General features: G+C 52.1%; 1 protein-coding gene across 6 annotated transcripts in view; it reads right to left on the minus strand.

Moving 5' to 3' along the window:
- Window positions 1-1,453: 1,453 nt before the first annotated feature.
- The window catches only part of Znf395 (zinc finger protein 395), a 36,949-nt gene continuing 14,597 nt past the window's right edge, over window positions 1,454-23,805 (minus strand). For 4 of the 6 annotated variants that reach the window (XM_004630697.2, XM_023714684.1, XM_023714683.1 and 1 more), the window contains exons 2-10: window positions 13,151-13,412; window positions 11,633-11,868; window positions 9,038-9,147; window positions 6,368-6,606; window positions 5,561-5,661; window positions 4,629-4,929; window positions 3,154-3,246; window positions 2,249-2,352; window positions 1,454-1,987 (exon numbers count right to left, since the gene is read on the minus strand). In XM_004630697.2, coding sequence (XP_004630754.1) covers window positions 1,876-1,987; window positions 2,249-2,352; window positions 3,154-3,246; window positions 4,629-4,929; window positions 5,561-5,661; window positions 6,368-6,606; window positions 9,038-9,147; window positions 11,633-11,868; window positions 13,151-13,402 — 1,548 coding nt within the window. In that variant the 5' untranslated portion in view covers window positions 13,403-13,412 and the 3' untranslated portion in view covers window positions 1,454-1,875. Of the gene's footprint in view, window positions 1,988-2,248; window positions 2,353-3,153; window positions 3,247-4,628; window positions 4,930-5,560; window positions 5,662-6,367; window positions 6,607-9,037; window positions 9,148-11,632; window positions 11,869-13,150; window positions 13,413-14,774; window positions 14,796-17,627; window positions 17,700-23,805 lie in introns of those variants that run through there. The other 2 variants (XM_023714682.1, XM_023714686.1) reach the window with 2 other exon arrangements.

Raw genomic sequence — 23,805 nt, forward strand, 5'->3', positions numbered from 1 at the left:
GGGGGACAGAATGATACAGACAATAAAAACCAGACAGAAACTAAGTGACAGGAACAAAACCCTCTCCACTGTTAAAGCATCCCACCAATTTCTTCTTCCTCGCTTCCTTTTATGTCCTGTGCACCAATGGCAGGAGGAGTCTACCTTGAGTGGAGAAAAGTCCTTTCATCAGCTACAGCTGCACGGAACAGGCTGCTGTAGCCAGGAAGGCCCGTGAGGCAGGGTCCCAGTGTCAGGACGCTCCCTCCCCAGGAGATCCAGACCGGAGCAGCGCAGGAAGTGGGCCAAAGGGAGGAGCCACATAATTCTCCACGAAGCGACAGAAGAGAAGCCCTGGGTCACCTCTCACTGGCCTGGCTTTAGGCTTTGCCAAAACATAGACATGAACACTTATTTTTCCCAAATTGCAGAATTATATTCCTACCAAAGACGCTCATGTGTAAGCAAGCGCTTCTGTCCCTTCTGTCACCAGCCAAGCCCTGCACTACAGCCTGCACACCACTACCTCCCTATGCTGAGCAGTACAGATTTACAGCACACACATTATTTCCTACGCGGCATCATGTTCAGTGGTATCAGCCCTAGTGGCCAGGTCTTTTGTCCTGGGACCATCCGGATAAGAACCAAAGGAGGACACTACTACTCAGTCCCAGGCATGGTGACTCGGGGACACAGTGAGCCCAGGGTGGTCATGTCCAGGTTCTGAGGCTCCCTAGCCACTCAGTCCTTAGTCAACCCTGGCTGGCAAGGACTAAGCTCCCAGCTCTCCTCCTTGGTGAGAACAGCTCTGCACAGTAACCCCAACACCACCTATCCCCCCCAATGCCTGGCCTTCCCAATACCAAAGGCCGAAATCAGCAGCTACTACTCAACCCCACAGCGCCCACCCTCGAGGTCCTCAGCCAAGAGCTCACGCCCAAAGAGCTCTACCTTCCCTACCCTGCCTTCTGCGGGAAGAAAAAATGGAGGAAATCCTTGGGGGCCACCCACATGAAAGGTCTCAGAACACACCAGGAAAAAGGACAAAGTGTTCTGGCCCTTCCTCTTCCCACAGAGAAAAGAGACCCCAGGAAGGGTCACTCTGGCAAGGGCACCCTCTCGCCGGACACTAAAACCCTCTCAACCTTCCTCCAGGAGACAAGCAATGCTCAAGGCTCTACTGAACGGCCACACTTCCAAAAGCAAATTCTCAGCAGCCTTTTGGCTCAGCTACCTGGTGGCAGCCTTCACAAATCTCTCAGTCTGGGTGGGTCTTGAGAAGAAGCCACAGAACAGGCAGCTGTCAGCACAGAAAGGATTCCTTTTCCTTCCAGAGGCTGCTCAAATGGAGCAGCTTCCAAAGGAGGGGCCTCCTCTAGCGGCAGAGCCTCCTGGGGGCACGCGAGACACCAGCTGTCTCCACCTACCCCAAGTCTTCCCTCTGTCGAGAAGCTACTTTTTTCTTTTCTTTTTTAAGAAATTCATCTTGCTCACAATCCTTTCTGGAAATTTAGAGAGCAAGGGATTTGCCAGCTCAGCAGGAAACAGGACTCGTATGCAATACTATCCCCTCTTTGAGACAGACAAACTCATCCCTCCAGCCAGGAGAGGTGGGACAGGGACAGGAGAGGGAAGGGAAGGAATTCTTTGGTCTCTGGTTCGCTGCAGAATACCCTTGGTCAGTTTTGGCTCGCTCCTATTTCAGGGGGAAGAAAATTCATTTTTTTAAAAAAATAAAATGTTCCCCCAAGGGGGAAAAGTGTTTTAAGTGTTACACCTTTGCTGAATAGACTGGTACTCCACACCTCCGCGTGCATCTGCCCGGCTCTGCTGTGGCGGGTGCCTTTCTGCCCCCCTGACCCTGCTGTCACCGAGCGGCAGGTGGCCGGGTCCGGCTCAGTCCAGGAAGCGCTGGCACGCCTTCTTCCACCGGCAAGCGGTGCACCACTGGTCCCGGTGTTCAATGCCATACACCTTGCGGCATTTCTTGGCCTCGCCACGGGCTTTCCTGCCAAGGGACAGGAAAGAGGCAGAGTCACACACTGGTGGTCAAATACCGGCAGGGTGAGCAAGCCGGGGCGGAAAGGTGGCTCCTAACAGATGCCCACAGGGCCTGACCCCAGGGGCCTGACACAGCCCTCGTGTCCTCCACCCAGGGTGCCCTGGGGGACTGACACTGGCGATTATCCTGGGGTACATTCAAGGCTCATAACTACCAGTGGAGATGGGGCACAGAACCCAGAAGGGACAGTGCCCCCGGACTTCTTACCTGGTGCTGCTCTGGGCCCGGGGTGGAGAGGTGACAATCAGGTGAGATTTCACGGCAGGTGGCGGCTGCTGCGGCTCACTGAAGCTGAGTGAGCGGCTCCGGACCTAGGCATGAGGAGCACAGCTATGAGTACAGGCCAGGGCAGCCGTCCGTCCTCCAAGACAGCTTCCCACCCACCCCGGAGGGAGGGGACTGATTCCAGGCAGGAGGGGGCAAGCGACCAGGCCCAGGAGGGTGTGGAGGATTGCAGGGCAAGGCGGAGCCCTGAGCCTCACTGGGGACCTGACAGTCTCAAAGCAAGACAGCCACCTGGGAAGCTGCCCTGCCTACTCTGCCTAGGACTTAGATGCATGGAGTGAAGTAGGCACCAGGTTTTATAAGGTGTGACACTGCCCTGCGACACACCCTGGAGGCTAGAGCTCAGTGCATGTGATTCTGATGACTTCCGGTTTGCCCAGTTCAGAGTCCAGGACACTAAGGTGCCAGTCCACGAGGTCTTGCAGCCTCCCGAAGTGCCTCTCTCCTGCCCTGCACTTCATCCTCTCCAGCAGCCCCTCATTCTCTCCTTTCCTCTCCTCTAAGCACTGGGCTCTACCAGGCACCCAGGAACACACAGGGCTGAGCCAGGAAACGAACACAGTGGAAAGCCACTTGCCTTGGACCCCTCCGTGAGCAACCTCCGCCCAGCTCAGACATGGCTGGGGATGTGAGGATGGGGCATGCAGGGCTCCTTGCTATATCCAGGCCCAGAGGCCTGGCGACAGCACCATCTGTGTTCCCAGGATAGGCCCTCCAGCCCGCACTGCCAGCCAGCAGTTGAAACACAACACCACATTGCTAGCCAGAGGTTCTCAGGTAGAGCCCCGGGCTTGTGCGGAGCCCCATGTGTGGAAGGGCACACTCACCGGGGAGAGGGGTGAGGCAGTGGCGGGGGCAGCAGCCCAGCTGATGCTGGTGTAGATGTGGGGGGACACAGGGATCTGGAGGGACGGCAGAGCCTGCGGAGGTAAGAGCACATCAGCCAGGCTCCAGCTCAGGAAGGACTGTCTGCCCGGGGCCCTGTAACCTCACATCCCACGGGAAAGCCCAGCTGTACCTGAACGGGATGACCAGAAGGTACAGGGCCACGACAGGGCTATTGCCCAGGAGCAACCTCAGAGCACCCAGCTCTTCCAAACCACCTCCTCCACCCATCTCCCTTTTAACCCTCCCTATAATTGACCCTTGCAGCACAACGGCTTCTGGGTGCCACCACCTGCCAAGAATATGCCACACACAGCTGCCAAAAGCAGCCCCAACACCAAGTTAGGTGGCACTGCTGAAACACGACACACCGCATCCCCAGCCAGCGGTTCTCAGGTATCCCATTAGGTCTATTTGTAAAATCACAGCCACATCACGTGGACCAACAGGGTCAGCTAGGGCTGGACATGGGCCGAACCATGAAATGATTAAGTGGCCACTGATTCCAGTGAGGAGGCAACCCAGCCATTCTGGAACATCTTCTGTTTGAAAATACTACTTTTTAATTCCTAGCTTGCGTCTGGCCCAGAGTCAAAAAAACAAAACCAAGTACTAGGCACCAAAAGACTTTAAAATCAGCACCCAGGAAGCTTCTTCTCACGTACCTACTGCATGCCATGAAGACCTCCCTAAATGTCACCACCCCGTGACACTTCCCTAAACATGCTAAGCACTCCTGTGGTCTCGCCTACACCAACAGTGCTTCTTGCGCCTCCATAGAGCAGTACTTTGACTATGCCTTACAATACTCGTAGGTATATACGCATTGCTACGCCATGCTCTCTACAAAGCCAGGGGCTGGCTTATTCCACGTGCAGCTTACTTGGCCCAATGTGGGGCACACAGCTGGTATGCAAAACTAGACTGTTGCATGAACAGCTGCAGGACCTAAGACTAGCCCAGGGAAGCCCAACAGCACCACTCCACTGCTTTTTTTTTTTTTATTTAACTGAGGACTGAACCCAGGGATTCTCCTGGAGCTATATCCCCAGCCCTTTTCAAGACAGGATCTCACTAACTTGCCCAGGCTGGACTAGACGTTGTAATTCTCCTGCCTCTGCCTGGCAGTACTGGGGTCATAACCCTGCACCCCAACGCCAGCAACGGGATGGTTCCCCAACCAAATCCATCAACTCGATTACTTGGGGATTCAGCTAGATTGCTGGAGCCACTCATGACAGCTACAAAGGGAGCGCTCCTGAGATTCCCACAGGTACGGCATGGACTTCGTCTCTCTTTCCCTTCCTGACCAAGGTAAAGTCAGCACTTTGGCCAAAGGCTCAGCTGTCCGTCGGGGTGGTCAGTGTCCTGTGACACTGCTGGTCAGGGACCAGTTAAGCTAAGGCTGGGCCTTTACCTGGTACGCATGGTCGGCCTGAATGTGCCAAAAGGAGCTGGGCGCCGACTTGCTGAGCACAGCCGAGGGCAGGGAAGACTCCAGGCCAGGGTGTTTAGGGCCAGAGCACTGGGCCTTGGGCGGAGGCAGAGGGACAGCAGCGAGGGATGGGCTGGTCACCCGGGCGGCAGGGGCTGGCTCGATAACAGGAGTCGGAAGGACAGAAGGGCCAGCTGCAGCCACAGCAGGGTCCTCCTTCATCTGCACCTCTGTGTAGTAGAAATCCTCCTCCCGCTTGAACTGATCGGAGTCCACAGAGTCCCTGTGTGAGAAAGAGGCAGCCAGCGTCAGAGCCTCTGTTCAGAGCCTGTGGAAACCGCAGTGTGAAAGAGAAAGAATGGCCAGGGATCACCCAGCAAGTCACGCTGGTACCCAAAATGCCCAGCAGCCTTGCTCGCGACCAGTGCCTGAGGGATGCCAGGCTGGCACAGCAGCAGGAATTGTTTCCTGGCACAGACGCCTGTCCCTTCTGAATACCGGCTCTGAGCCCTGCCCCAGCCCTCCAGGGGCCCCTCCTCTGTCCCAGGGCTATGAGCCCCGTCGTGCCACAGCAGTCATCAGCCAGCTCCGCATAGATCCAGGCCCTAGCCCCAACATCAGTGCCCATGTAGCCTGGATGCCCAGTGAGAACGGAAATCACCACTCCACATCTGGGCCATGGGGTTGCACCGGAGAGCGGACTAGAGTCCCCCACTTCCACCCACAACTAAACATCTCGCTTCCTCCCTGGGCTACAGCCATTCTCACCCACCAGCAGGAAGCCTGCAGAGCCGCTAGCGGGGCTGGGCGCATGCTCCACACACCGCACTCAGTCCCTACGCTGCTGGGCTGGTAGGAGCGGGTAAAGGAGACTCGCCGGGAGCCTAGGAAGCAGCTCCGAGCTCCAGACCTACCCCAGGTGCAGGGCTTTGACGTGTCGCTTGATGCCCACAATGGAGCGCAGAACTTTGCCACAGCTGGGCCACAGGCACTTGTACACCACTTTCACGGAGTTCTAGGGGAAAGAAGAGTCCAGTCACCGGAGTGTGTCCTGCTCCCCGCTCGTGGTGGGGACTTCTGCTGGCTGCTGTCCTCTGCATCAACAGCAGGCCCCAGGCCAGGGTTCCTGGGGAGCAGAGACTAGCAGCCAGGGGTCCCTGGAGTAGGCCCTGGTAGCCAGAGCAGTGTGTGGTTGTTATGGTTTGTGTGGAGGTTTCACCCCAACGCCTCGTGCAGACATGGGGCAGTTTGTGATTGCTTACAGTGGGTGTGGATGGTGCACCTGCCCTGGGGCAGTTAATCTGCATTACAATGTAAGGAGGGGTGAGTGGCTAGCTCGCTGCCAGAGCAGAGGCCACTCCCCTTGGCTCTCTGCTCTTCGCTGCCACCATGAGTGGATGCTCTCTGCCCTATGCCACTATGCTTTGGAGCCAGTTGAGTATGGACTGAAACCTCCAGTAACTGTGAACTAAATAAACCTTTCCTTCCCTAATTTTGAGTGTTAGATATTTGTCCCAGCAACAAGAGATGAGTAACTGAGACAGTGGTGCTGTGACCAGGACCCCACCTCTGCTCCTCACACACAGGCCTGTGCGAGAGTGTAGGGAAGAAGGTAAGCTCAGGAGGAGGCTTAAAAGGATAAGGTGAGGCTAAGACAGGAGGATTGCAAATTCCAGCCCAGCCTGGGCAACCTGCCCTGACTCACAATACAAATCACACACCTTCCTTTTGCGTGGAGCAGGTTCATCCAACGGGAAAGGGTCAGAGTCAGTCTCAAAGCCGTGGTCAGTTTGGGGAGAACCAAAGGCATCGCCCAAATACTTGGGGCTGGCCTGGGGGTGCGGGGGCGAGGGCGTGGAGATGCCGCTGCTGCCACTCCAGTGGCCACTGGTGGTGCTGCTGCCGCTGTCAGACACATCCCCACTCTCCTTCCAGGGGTCAGCGCAAACCACTCGGGAAGCTGGGCAACAGAGAGAAGACAGAGATTATAGGCGGGCTTGTCCCCAGGTGACAGAGCCCACCAGAGCCACATCAGAGGCACGTGGTGAAGGTCTGAATCTTACCTCATACTGTTAAAAAATCAGGGACTGTGCCCATCAGTCATCCCAGCACTCTGGGAGGCTGAAGCCGGAGGATTGAAAGTTCAAGCCCAGCCTGGGTAATTAGCCACTTACTGGGACCTTGTCTCAGAAAAAGGGAGGGGATGGGATGCAGCTTCACTCGAAGGCCCTGAGCTAAACCCTGACTACCAGGAAGAAAAACTGCGGAGCCTGTTTTGAGAGCTGGGGGCGGGGGGTGAGACACTTCCTAGGGCTGGCAGAGGCAGGCGGTCACACGGTACAGCAGTGTGGCGGCCACTCTAAGCCAGGGTGTTGAGGCAGGAGGGCCCAGGCAGACGAGGATTTTCAGGCGTCCGGTTGAGCACCAAACTCCGGGCTGGCTCACGCTATGCAAGTGCTCCAAGATTGTCTATCCTGGGGCTCGGATCAAGGCAGACACTCGGGGCGGAACTCAAGAACCATCCAACAGGCCCATGGAAATCCACTCAGGAAGACCACAAGGGACAGGACAGCAGGGAGAACACACCCAGGCCGAGCAGGCCCCCGAGGGCAAAAGGCAGGTCCACCACGCGAGCCTGGGAACACAGCGGCCCTGCCACAAGGCCACCGCTTCCAAGGACGGGTACACCGAAACCAGCATGCCCAAGAAGCAAGAGAGAAAACCAGGGCAGCAGTCAGCCCTGTAAGTGAACCTGAAAGTCACTAGGATGCAGGGGACGGGGGATAAGAAGTTCTTCTGGGGCACAAATAGCAGCTAACGAGCCTAGATCCTGAGAGCAAAGTACTGCACGAGTGTGCCGTGGAGAGTGTGCAAGCAAGGCTTTTAGAGGCGTTTATGTGGACACAGGCACACACCCAACACACGTGCATGCACCGCGCCAGCCTGACAACACACAGGCCGGAGTGCAGACAGCATTCGCGACTATCGCAAGACTGCCCGTTTGTGGCAGGGTCTCACTATGCAGCCCAGGCGGGCTTCAAACCCAGGGTGCTCCTCCTGCCCTGGCGCCCCTGCTGCTGGGAGCAGGGGGTGCACCACCGTGCTCAGCTACCGAAGCAAGGCTCTTATGTAAATCGCCCTCTGCAGGACACTTCAGATAATTAGCTGCCAAGGAAGCCCTAGTTCCACTGACTTTTATCACAAAAGCAGAAATGTAAAACCTTTAACAACAAAAAAAGCCTTTAACAGACAATAAAAACTCATCAACAAGGGACAGAAGAGCCACATATGCTGTAGTCCCAGCTACTCAGGCCGAGGCAGGAGAACTGCAGGTGTAAGCCCAGGCTCGGCAACATAGCGACACCTGGGCTCAAAATACACAGCCAAAAGAACTAGGGGCCTCGCTCAGGAGTAGAGTTCTCTTGGGTTTGAGGCACAGTACAAAAGGACGGGGTGGGAGACACTGTGGCGCATCATCACGAGAGGCAGGTAGGTTGGAACGCATGCGTGTGCGTGCACACACTCCTTATGAGGACTGGAGTCATTCATTTTCTCTTCTAGGTCTGCTGACCCGGCCTCACAGATTCTCTTTAACTTGTAGAACTACCTGAGAATTTAGACTACCCTCTTCTGGGTCTACTTGGGTTGGGGGGTGGGGGAGCACTGATAAAGCAGCCGTGCAATACTAGGCTTCACCACTAGGTGTCCTCAGAGCTCAGGCTTTAAGGTTGCTCCCTCCCTTTCCGTCTACTGAGATCACTTTTGGGGATACTTGTAAAGGCCGCTTTCCTCCTGATCTAATTCCATATTCTCCTACAATTCATTCAGCCCACACAGATGAAAATGTTCTTCCCTGGGAGTAAAACAGGTCAGCTAGCCCTGTAAGAAATTTCCGAAAACGCTTCAAGACACCCAGCGATCCTTCTTGCTGGGTGACCGCCTCAGTGTTTTGAGGTCACCACCAATAGAATTTCTATTTTAACACACATCTGAAGTCACAGATTTTTTTTATCTTGGATTTTTACCATGCAGCGGCATCTGAGGGCTCTACTGAGGGGCTGTAGGCCCCACAAGTTGAGGAGGCTGAATCAGGCACTTGGAACAGGAGGTACGAATTTTCTGAGGCTTCTAGGGGACCGCTTAGCATATTTCTACCTCAGAAAACTAAATATTCCTCTTGCCAATGCCTTGCTCAGACTCCCAAAGTGCACCCCTGCCCAGGGGCTAGCTTAGCTCAGTGTTAAGCCTAAGCATCTCCAGTCACCTGGGGAAACTGAGGCACAGGGGCAGAAGCTCTGCCTCAATGGCACCAGAGGAGACTCCAGAAGTCCCAGGGCCAAGCTGACTTTGCATCAGCTACAAAGCAGAAGGGGTCAGGCCCATTTGCTCACCGGAGAAGTTAGCTTCGGCCCCTGGAGGGCTCTGCACAACTGGGCTGCAGGACAGGGAAGTCAGCACCATCGCCGCCATCATCTCGTCCATCTCCACTGCATCTGACTTCCTGCACTCAAACAGGAGGAGAAAGCTGACTTCCTGCGCTGGCCAGTCGTGGCGCCTTCAGAAGGCACCCACCTCGGACTATTTTCCTGGGGTCATCCTACATTTCTGTCCCACACCCCAGAATCCCCGTTGATGCACCCAGGTAACATGAGGAAGCCAAGCTGAAGGGCCCGCCTCCTCCTCACACGTAAGACGTGCTCACTTGGGCGCTTGGCGTTCACCATCCGGGGCAGTACAGCGGAGCACATGGGTCCCCCGCTTACGCTAGGCTGGTGCCCCAAGCAGCCCTCTTCCAACTTTGCTTCCAACTCTGCAGCTTAAAATGGGACATTTTATTCGGGGGAGGAGAGAGGAGCCAAAACAACAAATGGTAGGAAGAAAAGATGCCCAAAAGACATCAAAAGACTAAAGTCAGCCGCTTGCCTTTTCTCGTGTTTATTAGTACGCAGCTCCTACACGTGATTACACGCGCTGGGCACGCAACACACCTTCCCTGCCCTCCCCAGTCTCTAGGTCCCCTTCCCAATGGCAAAGGCTCCACCTCCCTCCTTTCCTACCATCTATCGTTTATTTTGCTCTTTCAATTATTTACACTTTGGGTTCCTCATATAAGCGACACTGTGTGATATTTAAGCTCCTGCATCTTATATGGATTGCACCCAACCTTACAGTCTCAAGCTGCGCCCATTTCTCGATTACCTCCTTTTCCTGTCTTACATGGAAATTTAAGAGGAAATAATAACACTAATCGGGTTCTTCCTCGTCTCTTCCTCCAGGTACCTAGGCATTCTATTAGCTGCTCAATGTCAACAGAGCCTACTACAGCAGTCTCCAAGCAAATAAGCTACACACTAAATCTTCCTGCACAGATCTCAAGGTTTTACACAGAGGCATTCTATAAAATTTATGTGGTCATTTTTTTTAAATCCATATGCAGCTATATTATTTAGAAGCAAAATTAGATCCATCTGTAAGTTAATGCTAAAGCATTAGGAAAAGTTATTCTGAGATAAACTTCTACATGTCTTTTTTGTTGCTTTTTTAAGAAATAGGCCTGGGCCAGGGAAATGGCTCAGTGGAATAAGCGCTTCCCTGGCAAGCGCAAGACCCTGAGTTCAATCCCCAGTTCCTCCAAAAAAAAAGAAAAGAAATAGGCCTTCTTTTTTTTAAACTGCGATGCAGTTCAGACTTCTAGTGATCCTCCTGTTTCAGCCTCCCCAGCACTGGGATGACTGGCGTGGGCCACCATGATTTACCTGGGGCTCCAGGGCCAGTATGGTATGCTACAGTACTGGGGACCGCACTCAGGATATTGCACTTGCCAGGCAGGTGCTCAGACCAATGAGTTAGCTCCCCACCCCACCCCCCCAAAAAAGGTCTTTTTTAAAGCTACCTCTGGGGAATTAGCTACCTCTGTCACAGGGACACCATCTCCTCAGGTCTAGGCACACAAGGGTATTTCATAGCATGGCAGCCTGTTTGGAGGGCCTATGTTAACTCAGTTTTGTTTTTACAATCCAGACTACTAAACTACGCAACTGGGTATGCAGAAGTTAAGCCATGACCACCAGCATATTAAACACAGTTATTTCTATGACCTTTGAATATTCATTTGCATATACTGGAAGGCAATTTCTTGGCAGGCAGCCCACTGAATACACAATAACAAATAAAGTCAAAATGGATCAGGCTCAGCGTGGCTGGCGCATGTGTGTAATCCCACCCCGTGGGAAGCTGAGGCATGGTAGGTAGCTGAACTACCTACCATGAGTTCAAGGCTAGCCTGGGCTACCTAGCATGACATTGTCTGAAAAGCAAAACCAACATGCTGGATCTATTTCACCAGCACTGGCCCCTCCAGACACACAGGGGTGTGACTGCCTGTCTTGTGTGTAACACAATCCCAGCCAGCAGATTTTCTTTCCCAATCTGAAAAGACTAACAGACACATAGAATCTAAAATATATATATTCTCAGAGAAAAGTCATATCATAAACTCTAAACCAGTGTGCCGGCATACGCTGGGTCTCAGCTAATCAGGAGGCTGAAGTGAGAGATCCTGAGTCGGAGGCCAACCTAGGCTATGCAGTGACACTCCATCTCAAAGAACAAAATAAAATTCTAAAGCAAATCACCCACTCTCCCTCCACCTCCAAGGTTCAGAGTATCCAAGCCGGGTCAGCACTCCGAGTGGCTGCCTGGGGCTATTCAGTTTTTCAGCTATAAGTGGTTTTACATTTTTAATTGTTTTTTTTTTTAAGAACCCAAAGAAGAACATTATTTCTTGACATGTGATACATAAACATTATATTAATTACACTGTAGTTTCAGGGTCCATCAATGCTACTGGGCTGGAGTACAGTCTTGGCCCCTGACTTACACCTCTGCTCCGTACCCCATCTTCCCACTGGCCTGGCAATGAGACCCTAAGACCCACGTTTTCGCCACCCCGGCACAGCCCGAGGCCCACCCTCACTGCTGCGCACCTCTTGGGGACATCGATGTTCCTGGAGACCGGTCTGTAGGCCAGGGCCTGGGCCACCCTGTGCTCCGGGGACATCGCCTGGGGCACCACGCCTTGCAGCTCCGCCAGCCACACCTCCTCCGCCTTGCAGCAGATCTGCAGCTTCTGGTCCAACAACCACACAGTCACCTTGTCCTCGGTCCAGCTGTGCTGCTCCACCAGGCCCGTGCACTCCCGGCCCCCATACCACACGCAGACCTGGGGGGAGGACAGTAGCCCGGGGTCACTCCTCCGCATATGTCACCCCAAGTTCTGAGTGTCAAGGTGTGTTTGCCATGTGATCCGCATGGGTCCCGAGGGCGATAGCTTTAGCAGGTGAAGGACTCAGTGCTCAGGGGCGTGTTTCTTACCCCAAGGGCATAGCATATGAGGCAGGGAAAGTTCCCTCACTCTGAAAGCAAGCTGAGCCCAGAGGCCCTCCCCCGAGGCCAGCCCAGCGCCACACTCTTGGACCTCCCAGCCACACCCACTGTGACCCATTAAATTACTGCTATGATGCATGTCCAGATGACCCCAACCCCAAAGCCTCATGCAGTCACAGTGGGCTTCTAGGGTTTGTGACTGACTCCTGATCCGATTAGGGGTGTGAGCACCGCACCCGCCCTGGGGCAGGCAGCCTGCATACAATACAAGGCAGGGAAAGAGGCTTGCTCACCGCTGCTCCTCCCCCTTTCCTTGCTGCTTTTGCTATTTTGTCATGAACTACTGCCCTCTGCCGTGTGCCACTCTGCCTTGGAGCCAGAACAGAGAAAGACACAACCACAAACTGTGAGCTAAATAAACTAAACCTTTCCTTCCTTAATTTTAGGTGGCAGGTGTTTTGTCCCAGCAATGAAGAGAAAAGCAGCCAACACAATTACCCAGGCCTGAACATCCTGCTCCAGGAGCCACCAACAGACCAGGACAGAGCAGAGGACCCAGACGAGCCATGCTGGGCCAGCTCTGCCCCAAACAGGGCCCTACGAACTCGGCACTGGAGATGAGCCACAACTCCCTGGAACCTGTGTGCCCATCCTCCCTCTCGCCCAGCCTGGCCTTTGAGTCCTGCACACTGGTGGTGTTCCATTTGTACCCACAACTTCCCACACCCTGCATTTTACCTCCAGAGACTGAGTCTCCGCAGGGAAGCTGGCAGCCAGCCTGTCCTGCTGGCAGCTGCCTTAGCGCGTGGGCAGAGGGCCAGGAGCACCAGCCAAGCAGGGAAACAGAGGCAAGTCTCCACTCTCAGTGGAGAGAGAGGCAGAGGCAGAGAAGCCCACGCATCTGAATGTGGTAATAATATCAGGCCCAGAGGGGGATGCTTCTGCCCCACAGGGGACAATAAAGGCTAAACTGAGTTCTGAGGACACAAACCTCTTGGAGCCTAGCCTCACAGCAGAGTCTAGAGCTAATTCTAAAGAAGCAATCTTCTGGCCCCTGGAAGCCGGGGATCCTGTTCCCTTGTTCTGTAAAGCTGGCAGACTGCACCTGGATCACTCACCTTCTGTCCTGGCTGAAAGGCCACCTGCTGGCGGCCTTTGGAGCCCAGAGCCTGGAGGAGCTCCTGGGGCTGCTCCTGGCTCTGGGGGTCCTTGCAGGTGAGGACAGGCTGGGGTGCGGTGCCTTCTGGCAGCTCCACCTGTGGCTCCAAGAGCGGCCCGGCCCCCAGGGGCCCCTCAGAGGCAATGGGGCCCAGCACCCGAGCTCCCAGGAGCGACCGCTTGCCCAGGCGGCGGGACAGCACGCTGGCCATGCTGCTGCGTCTGCAGGGGAGCAAAGGTGACAGTCAGTCCTCATCCACACCCCAAGGAAGCAGAGGCTCAGCCAGGAGTCATCGTCAGAATGAACTAGACATTTGAAACTAACATTTACTACTTTTGTTCTTTCCAAATTTATACCATCCCTAGGAGGGCATTAAGAAAATACTGATCAGCGCAAAGAAACTTCAGTCGCTCAGAAGCCTGGCTCCCGACGAGCTCATTTTTCCTAAAGAGTGTTCTGCCCTTTCCTCCATACATGCATTTACCACAGCTTTCTTTCCATAAAAACAGGATCCAGGGTTGGCAAACTCAACCTTCACTTAATTCACGGGCTAAGTTTCTAGGACATCACTAAATGGTAGTCTCTGAAAACACAGTCACACAGGATGTCTTAGGCAGATGCAACCACAGCTAATTTCACAAATCTGTGTCCCTGAAAGCCAAGTCGGATGCATCGCTGTCAAAACCTCTGAGCTAAACCACAGCCCGCACACACACCCGTGCTCCTCCGTGGCTGAGGTTCCCACACATGGCACTGCAGGTCCCAGAAGGAAAACACCCAACACACACGCAGCCACCCAAGCTGTGCGTTGGCTCCAACGTACAGAGAGCTTAGAAATGAACCACGCTATTCTGCTCGCCTGCTCATGGTGACAAAGGAGGCTGGTGCCAGAGCCTAACAGCAGATCCCTTCAGGAAACCCCACTGGCCCTGGCCCTGTTCCCAGGCCAGTCTGCTGGCGGGAGAAGGAACAGAGCCCTGCTCAGCTCGTGGCCCTCCTCCCAGCCATGCTGTGGGACGTGTCTCCTTTCGGTCCCCCAGCACACTGATGCTGTCTGTTGCTGCAAGTCCTCTGTCCCCTCCTATCTGTGTTCAGCCGGTATTTAGTCGGAGGACACCCTGGTCCGCGGTGCTGGGCAGATACAGAGCACCAGGGTTGTTGGAGACCTCAGGACCACATGCTGCCTCTCCTGCCCAGAAGGCCTCAGTGGCTAATTACACCTGTCCACCTGTCATATCCAAAAAATACAGCATGTGTTCAAATTTTTTAAAAATTATTACCAGTTGAAGGGAAGGTAGGAGGGTTGGAAAAAAGTTCTATCATGTACGGGTACAAATTCTCTATGATGAATGTGATCGTTATGTATATAAAGAATGTACTAATAAAATCTAATGTTAAAAAATGATTACTGTAAAGGCTGCTCTGCCGTTAGTCGCCCTCAAGATCCTCCCTCTCACTTGCTTCGCACCCGGCCCATTGTTCTTGCCACTTTCTGAAGCAGCTCTGCAAGTCCTCTTTTGTGAGTGTCTTTAGTTACACTGTCCTGGCTGTCTCATTGTCCTGAACTGATCCAAAACAATCACCTGGTGTGGCCATTTTCACCTTGGGGGAGACCAGAAGCCTCACAGTGCAGATCCGCTGACTGTGCACAAGTACCAGCCTGCCTTTCCACTGGACGGCACTCAGTGTGAAGTGGCCCGCTCATCACATTTTTGATCACACCTTGTGAAGATCCTCCTAAAAGAAAACTTCCAGAACTGCTTCAGAAAGGGGCCAGAACTGGCTAAGAGTGCTCAAAGTAAGATGTGTTTTGAGAGACATTTATGACAACATGTCTTTTACTATAATAACTTTTTAAAAGTTTAAACACAGACTGTGTCTTTTTGATCATCCCCTGCATTAGGTCAGCCTCTGTCTGAGGGGCTCAGCTACATGCCACAGCCGCCACCACCACCACCACGGCTGCCTCCTCCTCTTCCTCCTCTTCCTCCTCCTCCTCCCCTTCCTCCTCCTCCTCTTCCTCTTCCTCTTCCTCTTCCTCTTCTTCCTTCTCCCCCTCCCCTTCCCTGCCCTGGCCTCACTCCAACACAGACGCAGCCTAACGGTGCATACTTTCTTTGAACAGTTCTCTAAACCTTCTTCACCTTCTACCCTGGTCCAAAAGGACCTCTGGGCTTGTTGGGTCCCACACTGTCTCCACATTTGAATCCTGGCCTCCTTCCCAACGAGTCCAGCAAGTTCTGTTAGCAAGCATCTCTATAATAACAAACCAAGAACAGCAAAAATAACTCAAGGATAATAAGAAAAAGTTGAAAAAAAAAAAAACTGGGTCAACAGCTGGCTGGTTTCCCCAGCATTTCACCCGGGGACCCAGGCGTGGAATCTGCAAGACAGCAGAAAATGTATCAGGAAAAGCTGGGGGTCACAGCATGTGCCCACTGGGGCGGCTGGTGGCTTAGCCCCAATCACACTGTATCGGAAAACTTCACTATTACAACAGAAACAAAAATGCAAGGAATAAACTTCTTATCACCAGGGTAGGAAAAAAGAAAAAATCCAGATCCAAGCAAAACGGATTTTCAATTCCAGTCTCCAGGGGCTCAGGGCTACCACGCACCTCGCCTGTGCAAAACCCTGTCACAGAGCAAACCACACGCTGGCGGTAAGGCGCAGTGCCACTTATGGACAGGAGGTGGCAGCACCGAGCCAGAGAACCAGCCAAACCAAATTCTTGGCAAAAATCCCAGTGCCACCCACCCCCCCTCCACTTTCCAAAGCAGGAAGTTTGGGGTTTCTACCACTGAAAATGAACACAGGGTAGCATTTCCAAAATTCCTGGGTTTCCAGGCTCCAGACAGCGCCTGAGATATGTGGCCAACCAACTCCCACGATGTTTTCCTTAGCCTCGCTTTCTCAGTTAGCTTTCTTTTACTTTTGACTTTGGTGAGCCTGCCCCACTGGATCTGCGCAAAGCGAGAGACCCTGCCACTTCCGTCCTGCACCCTGCACACAGCTTTCTCCTGAATTCCACTTAAGAACACCTTTTATTATGGTTTGTATTTATAGTACTGCTAAATCTTGGCCCTAGCCTTCTAAGGTCAATTAAGACTCAGGACATATGAGAACTTGTACTGTAACGTCATGTACCTCGGTAGTGTCCCAAATTTTCTGATCAAGAAGATTACGGGGCCAAAGAGGAAAGTGATCGATGACGTAGAGTGTGCCTAAGGAGAGTCACATGGGGAGAAGACACTGTCTCAGGCTTTCACAGAAAGCATATTGGCCAAGCAATGGCCGTGACTCATCCACATGGCTGCACTGATGAAGGTTCTACAATCTGAGGTACAAGATCTCAGGATAAATCCTGAGGGCATTTCACTGACCTTCTCAGACCAAAAAGCTACAACTCTTGTTGCACAGGTCCTGCTTTACCTTGGTCTTAACCATCCAGTAGAAAAGTATGAAGACGAAATATAGGAAGTAAAGCCATGTTGTTATGTTGAGCTGTGGGGGACTCAGGTCAATAATTTCTGACATTGCCAGTTAAACAGAAGACCCAATGCTATTATGGGCTACTGGACTTGTTTAGAATATTTTGCTGAGTTTACACACCTATAATATTCAATAACGGTACTTAAAAAAAAATGGGGTATAACTATGAATGTCCATTTTGTATCTGTGTATTCAAAGTGGTTGGGATAGATATATAGTTGCATTCTCTTAATGAATAGAATGATTTTTTCTAATGGTGTTTGTAAATAGGATCACAAGTCTGCATCTTGTACAGCAATTAACCACTAAGAAGAATATATGCAGTGTATTATTTGTTGAAACTGTGCTTTTGATTTGATTTGAAACTGTCTCATTGCTATATGTTTATCAATAAAACTTTGAAAAGAAAAAGAAAAATTAAATTAAAAAATAAAAAAATAAATAAATAAATAAATAAATAATAAATAAATAAAAAGTACTGCTAAATCTTAATTTTTAAAAGCAGAAGAGAAAAACGGAAGGGAAACTGCCTTTATTAAATGCCTCCCAGACACCAGTTTTCATAGACTGCACCTAATTTACCTCAGAACAACTTGAGATAAAAATAATGGTCTTTGGGGGCTGGGGAGATTGGCTCAGTGAAATAAGTGATTCCCTGGCAAGCGCAAGGGCCTGAGTTCAATCCCCAGGTCCGCCAAAAAATAATAATAGTAATGGTCTTTGATCTGGATGAGGCCCTGAGTTGCAAAGGAATCAGATTACAGAGCCACATGGTTCAGGAACTGGCAGGGGAGGTCTGCGTGAACATCTATGTGAGATCCAAAGTCACAACTTGCCACACACCTAGTGCGACGTCTCTCAAAAATAACTCCGCTCAGTGCAATTTTCCCCCATGTCAGTGAACCTTGAGAGAAAAGAACGGCCCCAGACCAGCCGGTAGGGACCTCTGCTTCCCAGTGAATTTTCCTCCAGTGGAAGACTCCTCCCATTTGCATCTTCGCCTCCTTCCTACAAAATAAAGGTCAGTGCTTTTGTCTGACCTTGTTTACTGGCCCCGTTCACCATTAATCATTTAGTGGTTAGGTCTGCAAAGACCTTTACACACATGCTGTCTGCCAAGAGGCCCAAAGGGATAAGGGAAACCTTAGCCCTGGGACATGCGCCACGGAGGTGGGCAATGCCAGTGCAGACCTGGGCTGGGCAGTGCCACCAAGGGTGCGGGCCACCAAGGGTGCGGGCCACCCCTCCTACACATCCACACAGCCATTCTGCTACCATGGCCATGACCCTCTACGCAGCACAATAAGCAAGAGGCCTCACTGGGACTCACAGCACTGACAAAGGTCACTGGGGGAGGGAAGAAGCGGCACTTGACACTGGCCACTGGAGCCACGTTCTACAGCCACGGTGATCTTGTACCTGGACAGCTTAACACCCGCCTCTAGTCATGCTCGGTCAGTTTCTCTGTGAAAAGCAAATTTATTCCAGCCATCATAGAACGTGCCGTATGGTTCTGCAGCCACCCAGAGAAATCAAAAAGCCTCTATTTCAGGGTAACAACAACAGTATTTCACCATGGAGCCAAATGTTGCTTTACAATTTTACAAGTTCTCAACCTACAGAATTTCTTGCTTGCATGTGAACTCATGCTGAAGACACATCGGTACGGATTCTAGGGTTCTGCATCCCCACCACCACCCCTGTCACCCATCCAAGGGGTGGCCTCCCAGCATATGCATCTTGGTCAACGTCCACAAAGGCGTAGTCCTTGTCACACTCGAAAAACAGCTCCTGATGTGCTGATGGGCCTTAAGGAGGGCGGCCGCCATCAGTGGAGCAAGCGGAGTACACGGGAGCAAAACCTACGCGCTCCGCGGCTCAGAGTTGCGAAGTGCTATTTATCATGTGGCGACTGCTGGACACACACACGTCTCAGCACTCACATGCCTGTGCACACGTCTGCATGCTACGGCCGCTAGCTCTTTCCACCCCGGGATACCGCAGCAAGCCACAACATCACCTAGGAGCACTTGTAGGACATACATCGTAAGTCAGAGTGATCTGTTACACAACTCATTTTTTTTTTTAAACAGTTGAGGGTGACGTTTGAGGCAAGAGTCCAATTTGCAAAAGCTTGGGTGCCTGCCACACCTCTCCAATGAAGAATCTGAAGAGCAAAGTGAGTGAGGCTAAGCTCTCTACCATGAAAACCTGCTAAATTCCAGCTTTCTGTGTATTTTAAGATCTCCTCTGGGTACGTACCACCGAACAGAACAGTTTCCATTTTTAGGTCTTGCTTAGCCTTTTCAGTCTTTTATCAGAAAACTACCGGGTTTTTTTTTTTTTTTTCTTTTAAAGTTATTTTGAATTTTTTTCAGTGGCATATTCCAGACTCAACCAAAACCCAAAAAGGTAACAGCCAACCACATTGTATTTTAAAATGGAACTCCAAAGGAAGCAAGATGCCCAAACAATTCATTTAGCAATTCTTAGCCAGTATCTTTGCTGACTGACAGCAGCTACACTTGCAAGCCTGCTTATGGTTATGAACAAGTATGGCCATAATGGTTTGAAGGTCACCACTGAACCCTGGCAGGAGCAAGCTGTCACCTACCCTGTCATCGCTGCCTGCTCATTCTCCAGGACCCCTCCTCCCTGTGCCTTCCCCAGAAAAAGCAAAATACAACTTCACTAGGCATACGGACCTTTTCTGCACAGAAACCCAAGAGAACCTGAGGCTTTGGTCAGGAACTCCAGTGATAGCACCTGAGATAAAATTGTAAATCTCTAAATATTCATCGAGTCCTCTCACACCATTCTGAACATGGGCGTGGTATGTATTTCAGAAGGATTTTTTTTCCCCCCTCAGGATGCCTTAAGGGCAGGTCTGATAAGGCATGAGGATCTGGGGATCGAATCACAGAATTCTGAGCCTGACTGCTTTGCGTAAGCAGGCACTTAAACCACAGAGTTAATGGGCAGGCCCCCTTGTATTTAAGATTTTATAAACCTTGAGCTGCACAGCATACTAGTGATCAGTATTTTAAATCGGCTAGTCAGATACTGACAACTGTGATCCCCGACTACTATCTTTTGCTGGAGGCTTTTTAAAAACCTGATTAGGGGCTGGGGAGACAGCTCATGGACTACGTGCTTGCCTGGCAAGCGCAAGCTCATGAGTTCAATCCCTGGTACCACAAAAAATAAAAATTAAAAAGATAAATAAAAATAAAAACCTGATTATACCACATCAGAGTCTCAGTCAAAACCCCTACTAGAATTAGAAGATAGGCTGGCAGGAAGACAGAGCAGGGACCTGAAAAACCATCCGGCCCAAATTCAGGCTGGCTCCCCCCCCCCCCGTCCCCCGTCGCTGAGCACCACTCTCCGCTATGGTGAGTAACAGATGTCCTGGCATCACAGAAGGACAGAAGACGGTCCCAAGGTGTGATTTCATGCTCCAGCAGACGGCACAGCCATCATCAGCCCGATCCGGCTGGTGGGAACTGTCTCCACCAATTAACAGAGGTGACTCCGACCAACGAACACTCTTGTGGGTCTGACGGCACAACGGTCCCTCAGCCAGGTAACAAGTCCCTCAGCCTGTCCACGAGACAGGAAAGCGAGACGCTCACACTTGCCCTTCCCTCACACCTGCCTTCCCACATGCTTTCAAAAGCTCTGTGACCTTTCTTTATAACCATCCTGCTTACCTTGGCGGTAGCAAACAAAATAATCTTGAGACACACAGGTAAGGACTTGGGGACCTGAAACTATTTCTACTACAGATGAGGAACTCATAATCTAAAATTTCAAAATGCTCCTGAAGTTGCAACTTCATGAGTGGCTACATGACGCCCCAAGTGAGAAGTCCTACATCTGACGTCATGAGAAAGGTCACGAGACTATACAAAATCATCTTCCGACTATGGATATGATGATGTGTATATGAAAGACAAATTAATTCTGTCTTTACTCTTGGGTTCCAGCCCCAAGATTTCTCATTATGTATATGCAAATGTAAAAAAATTCAAAATCCAATGTATTTCTGGTCGCCAGCATTTCAGGTAAAAGCTACTGAACCTGCAGGACAAGGAAACATGTTTTCCTTAGACAGTGAGCCCTGTAGGGCGAAGAGCAGCTCTGCTTTATTCCACCCAGATTTATGACTTTTAACAGGTGATCTTCCCAGGGCCAGGAGAGGCCCAGATGCGAGAAAAATATGTTTTCAGGGAGACCTGCTGCACGCCCTACAGTGCAGACAGCTGTCAGAAGTCAGGAGGAGTCTAAGCAGCATCAGACTCAGCTCTGAGACAGCATCTCCTTCCGACCGACCGGGCAGGCCGGTGATGCGAGGGGGCAGGTCTGAGTACCTCTGTGCTTGCAGAGCCGCTGTGTGCGGAGAAGGCCGTCCAGCCTGGTGCGAGTCACGCACAGGGTGGGGCAAGCATGCCTGCACACCGGGTTGGGGGAGGGGAGTGGTGGAACCTGCTTTAAACAGCTAAAGCAGCTATGTGAGAGTTCCAGGGGGCTGGGAGGTGGGTGCTGCCGACTTGGCATTCTCCCCAGAGCCAGGGCTGGGGGTGGGGCAGCTGGGAAAACCAACAGATGCTTCCAGCAGCTTTCAGGGGAGGCTTGTAAAAGACCAGAACTTGCGCTCAAGGAATGCCTGAAGGGTACTTGGGTTTGCTTTCATGCATGCCTCAGGGGACTTCTTTTCTTTCCTGACCTCCCAGCAATTCAATAAAATATAGAGGGACCCCATTATCCCCAGCTTACAGCTCAGAAAACTGAGGTCCACCAAGAAGGCCACTTAGTTGCTACAAGTCACAAAACCAGCAGGGGCAGGGCTGGGCAGCTTTCCTGGCTCCTGCCTGGTCCAGTTCTGCCTTCTCTGGGAGTACAGAGCAGTGGACTCAGAATCTGGTGGTCGGGGGCCCTGAGGAAAGGAAGTGCGCCCTTCGCTGTGCGGAAGCCTCCTACCAGAAGAGCTTCAGGACCAACAACCGACCACGGACAACAGAAGGCTGCCACCCCAAGAATGGAAGCCAAGGACACGAACATTTTAGCAGTCAGGCCCGTGAGCTAGGGAGGGAAGCCCATACTGTATGGACCCCAAGGTGCCAACCCTGAGACTTGACAGAAAGGGAGCCTGATGTTCCGCTCCTGAGGAAAGGCAGAGGGGCGCAGGCTGTGCTTTGTATCACTTTTTCATTGAAATGGTTCACGCAGAAACACCATGTAGGCCTTTATAGTCATTTGAGCCAACACCCACACACCCAGCTGACAACAGAAGAGCACTGCTGTGCACAGCGGAACGGTTAAAGCGGAAAACAGGCCAGAGCTCAGGCATGTCACTGCAGTGAGTTGCCACATCCCCAGCAAGGGACAAGGCCAAACTAACTCGCAGGAGACTAGAAGAAGGTCAAGGCCACCTGGCAACTCTGCTGGCTGGAGTCACACAAAAGTGCTATTTGTCCCTTGTGGTAGGGTAGACGATCAATCAGGACACACAGGGCTATGGGTGCCCAAGGAAAATATCACCCGGGGGGTGAGGACAGGGACCGTGTGCACCAGGAGCCAAAGAGAACAGCTTCTTCCAGCCAGAGAGGCCCTGGTAGCACAGATCAACCTTTCCTTCTGGTCTAGTCCCTAAGAAACTGCCTGTGCTTTCTGCATAGGATGAGGGCTGCAGCCCCCAGTTCGTCACCCTGCCTCTCTTTCCTGAGGACTCCATGCTGCTGTCCTGGGAGGGGGTGTCCCCACGACCCTAACACAGGCTCACCAGGATAGTATCTGGCAGAGGCTGGGCAGAGGTACCTCACACGGCGACAACCAGGGACACAGCAAAGTCTGCAACTAGAGGTACAGCCAGGCATCTCCACCAGCGTGGCATGGGATAAATGCCAACACCTCAGGCCTCCATTTCCACACTGCAGTCAGGACGATGAGGACCATGAGCCACAGCCTTGCAAAATACCCCATGTCTCAAAGGCAGGAATAGAGGTGGCTCTGTCCCACACACACGCCCATATCAGAACCACGAGGAACTCTGAAGGCTTAGCGGCCACTGGGCAGACAGCATCTGGGAATTGAGGCTGCTCTGGGATAGCCCCTGGAACCTGTAACCCAATGCCCGATGCTAGTGGAAACCCAGAGGCTGACCACGGAGGGGCCACTAATAACTGAAATCACAACGCTGATTTCAGCAAGAGAGGAGAATGAAGAAATCAAACCTGTTCTGTCTAGAGGTGTCTGGCCAGAATGAACCAACCTCTGGGTGCAGAGCTCAGAGCTCAATGCCAAGCAAGGAAGCTTTGCCCCTGGAGCCCCAAGCCATGACTGTTCCTGGCCACCTCGCTTGCAGCTCCAGGGGGGCCAGCATACACTGTGCCCGGTGCCAACATCTCAGTCCTGGCACCCTGCCCAGGATTGCTCAAGACTAAACCTCTGTTGAAGCGAGCCATGGGCAGACTCGGGGCAGATCCAGCCGAGGCTGGTGTAGACCCACCCAAACCCAGGAAAAGGGGCACTGCAGAATCCAACACTGCAGGAGCCAGCTCCTGCAGGCTCATAAATGTTAAAAGTTAAGCCCTAGCATGGTGGCCCAATCTGTAATTCCAGCACTTGAGAGGCTGAGACAGGATAACTTCTGTGAGTTTGAGGCCAGCCATTCTAGCCTAAAGTACACAGCAAGGCAGAGAGAGACAGACAGACCGACAGACACAGAAAGAGAGGCAGAGAGGGCGGGGGCAGGGAGGGAGAGGGAGAGACAGAGACAGAGACAGAGAGACAGACAGAGACAGAGAGAAAGGTTAAGATCTACTCCTAAAGAATCCGGGGCCTCTTCGAGCTTGGATCCAGCCCGCGCTGCCAGCACGTAAGTGTGAAAGCACTCAATGGGCTTATGGAGCATCACTCAGGCACTCAAACCATGCAATGAGATGAATGAATGAGCATTTGCTTCTTTCAGAAAAATGTAAAAAACACTCAGCAATCTAACACCAAAGCCTGGTAAAAGGGTAACTTCTAGAATGAAGCTTGTAGGGGCCAGGGAGATGGTTCAGTGGAATAAGCGCTTCCCTGATAAGCGCAAGGGCTTGAGTTCAATCCCCAGTTCTG

The sequence above is a fragment of the Octodon degus genome, unplaced genomic scaffold (assembly GCF_000260255.1).
Source record: "Octodon degus isolate 3935 unplaced genomic scaffold, OctDeg1.0 scaffold00036, whole genome shotgun sequence".
Classification (NCBI taxonomy): Eukaryota; Metazoa; Chordata; class Mammalia; order Rodentia; family Octodontidae; genus Octodon; species Octodon degus.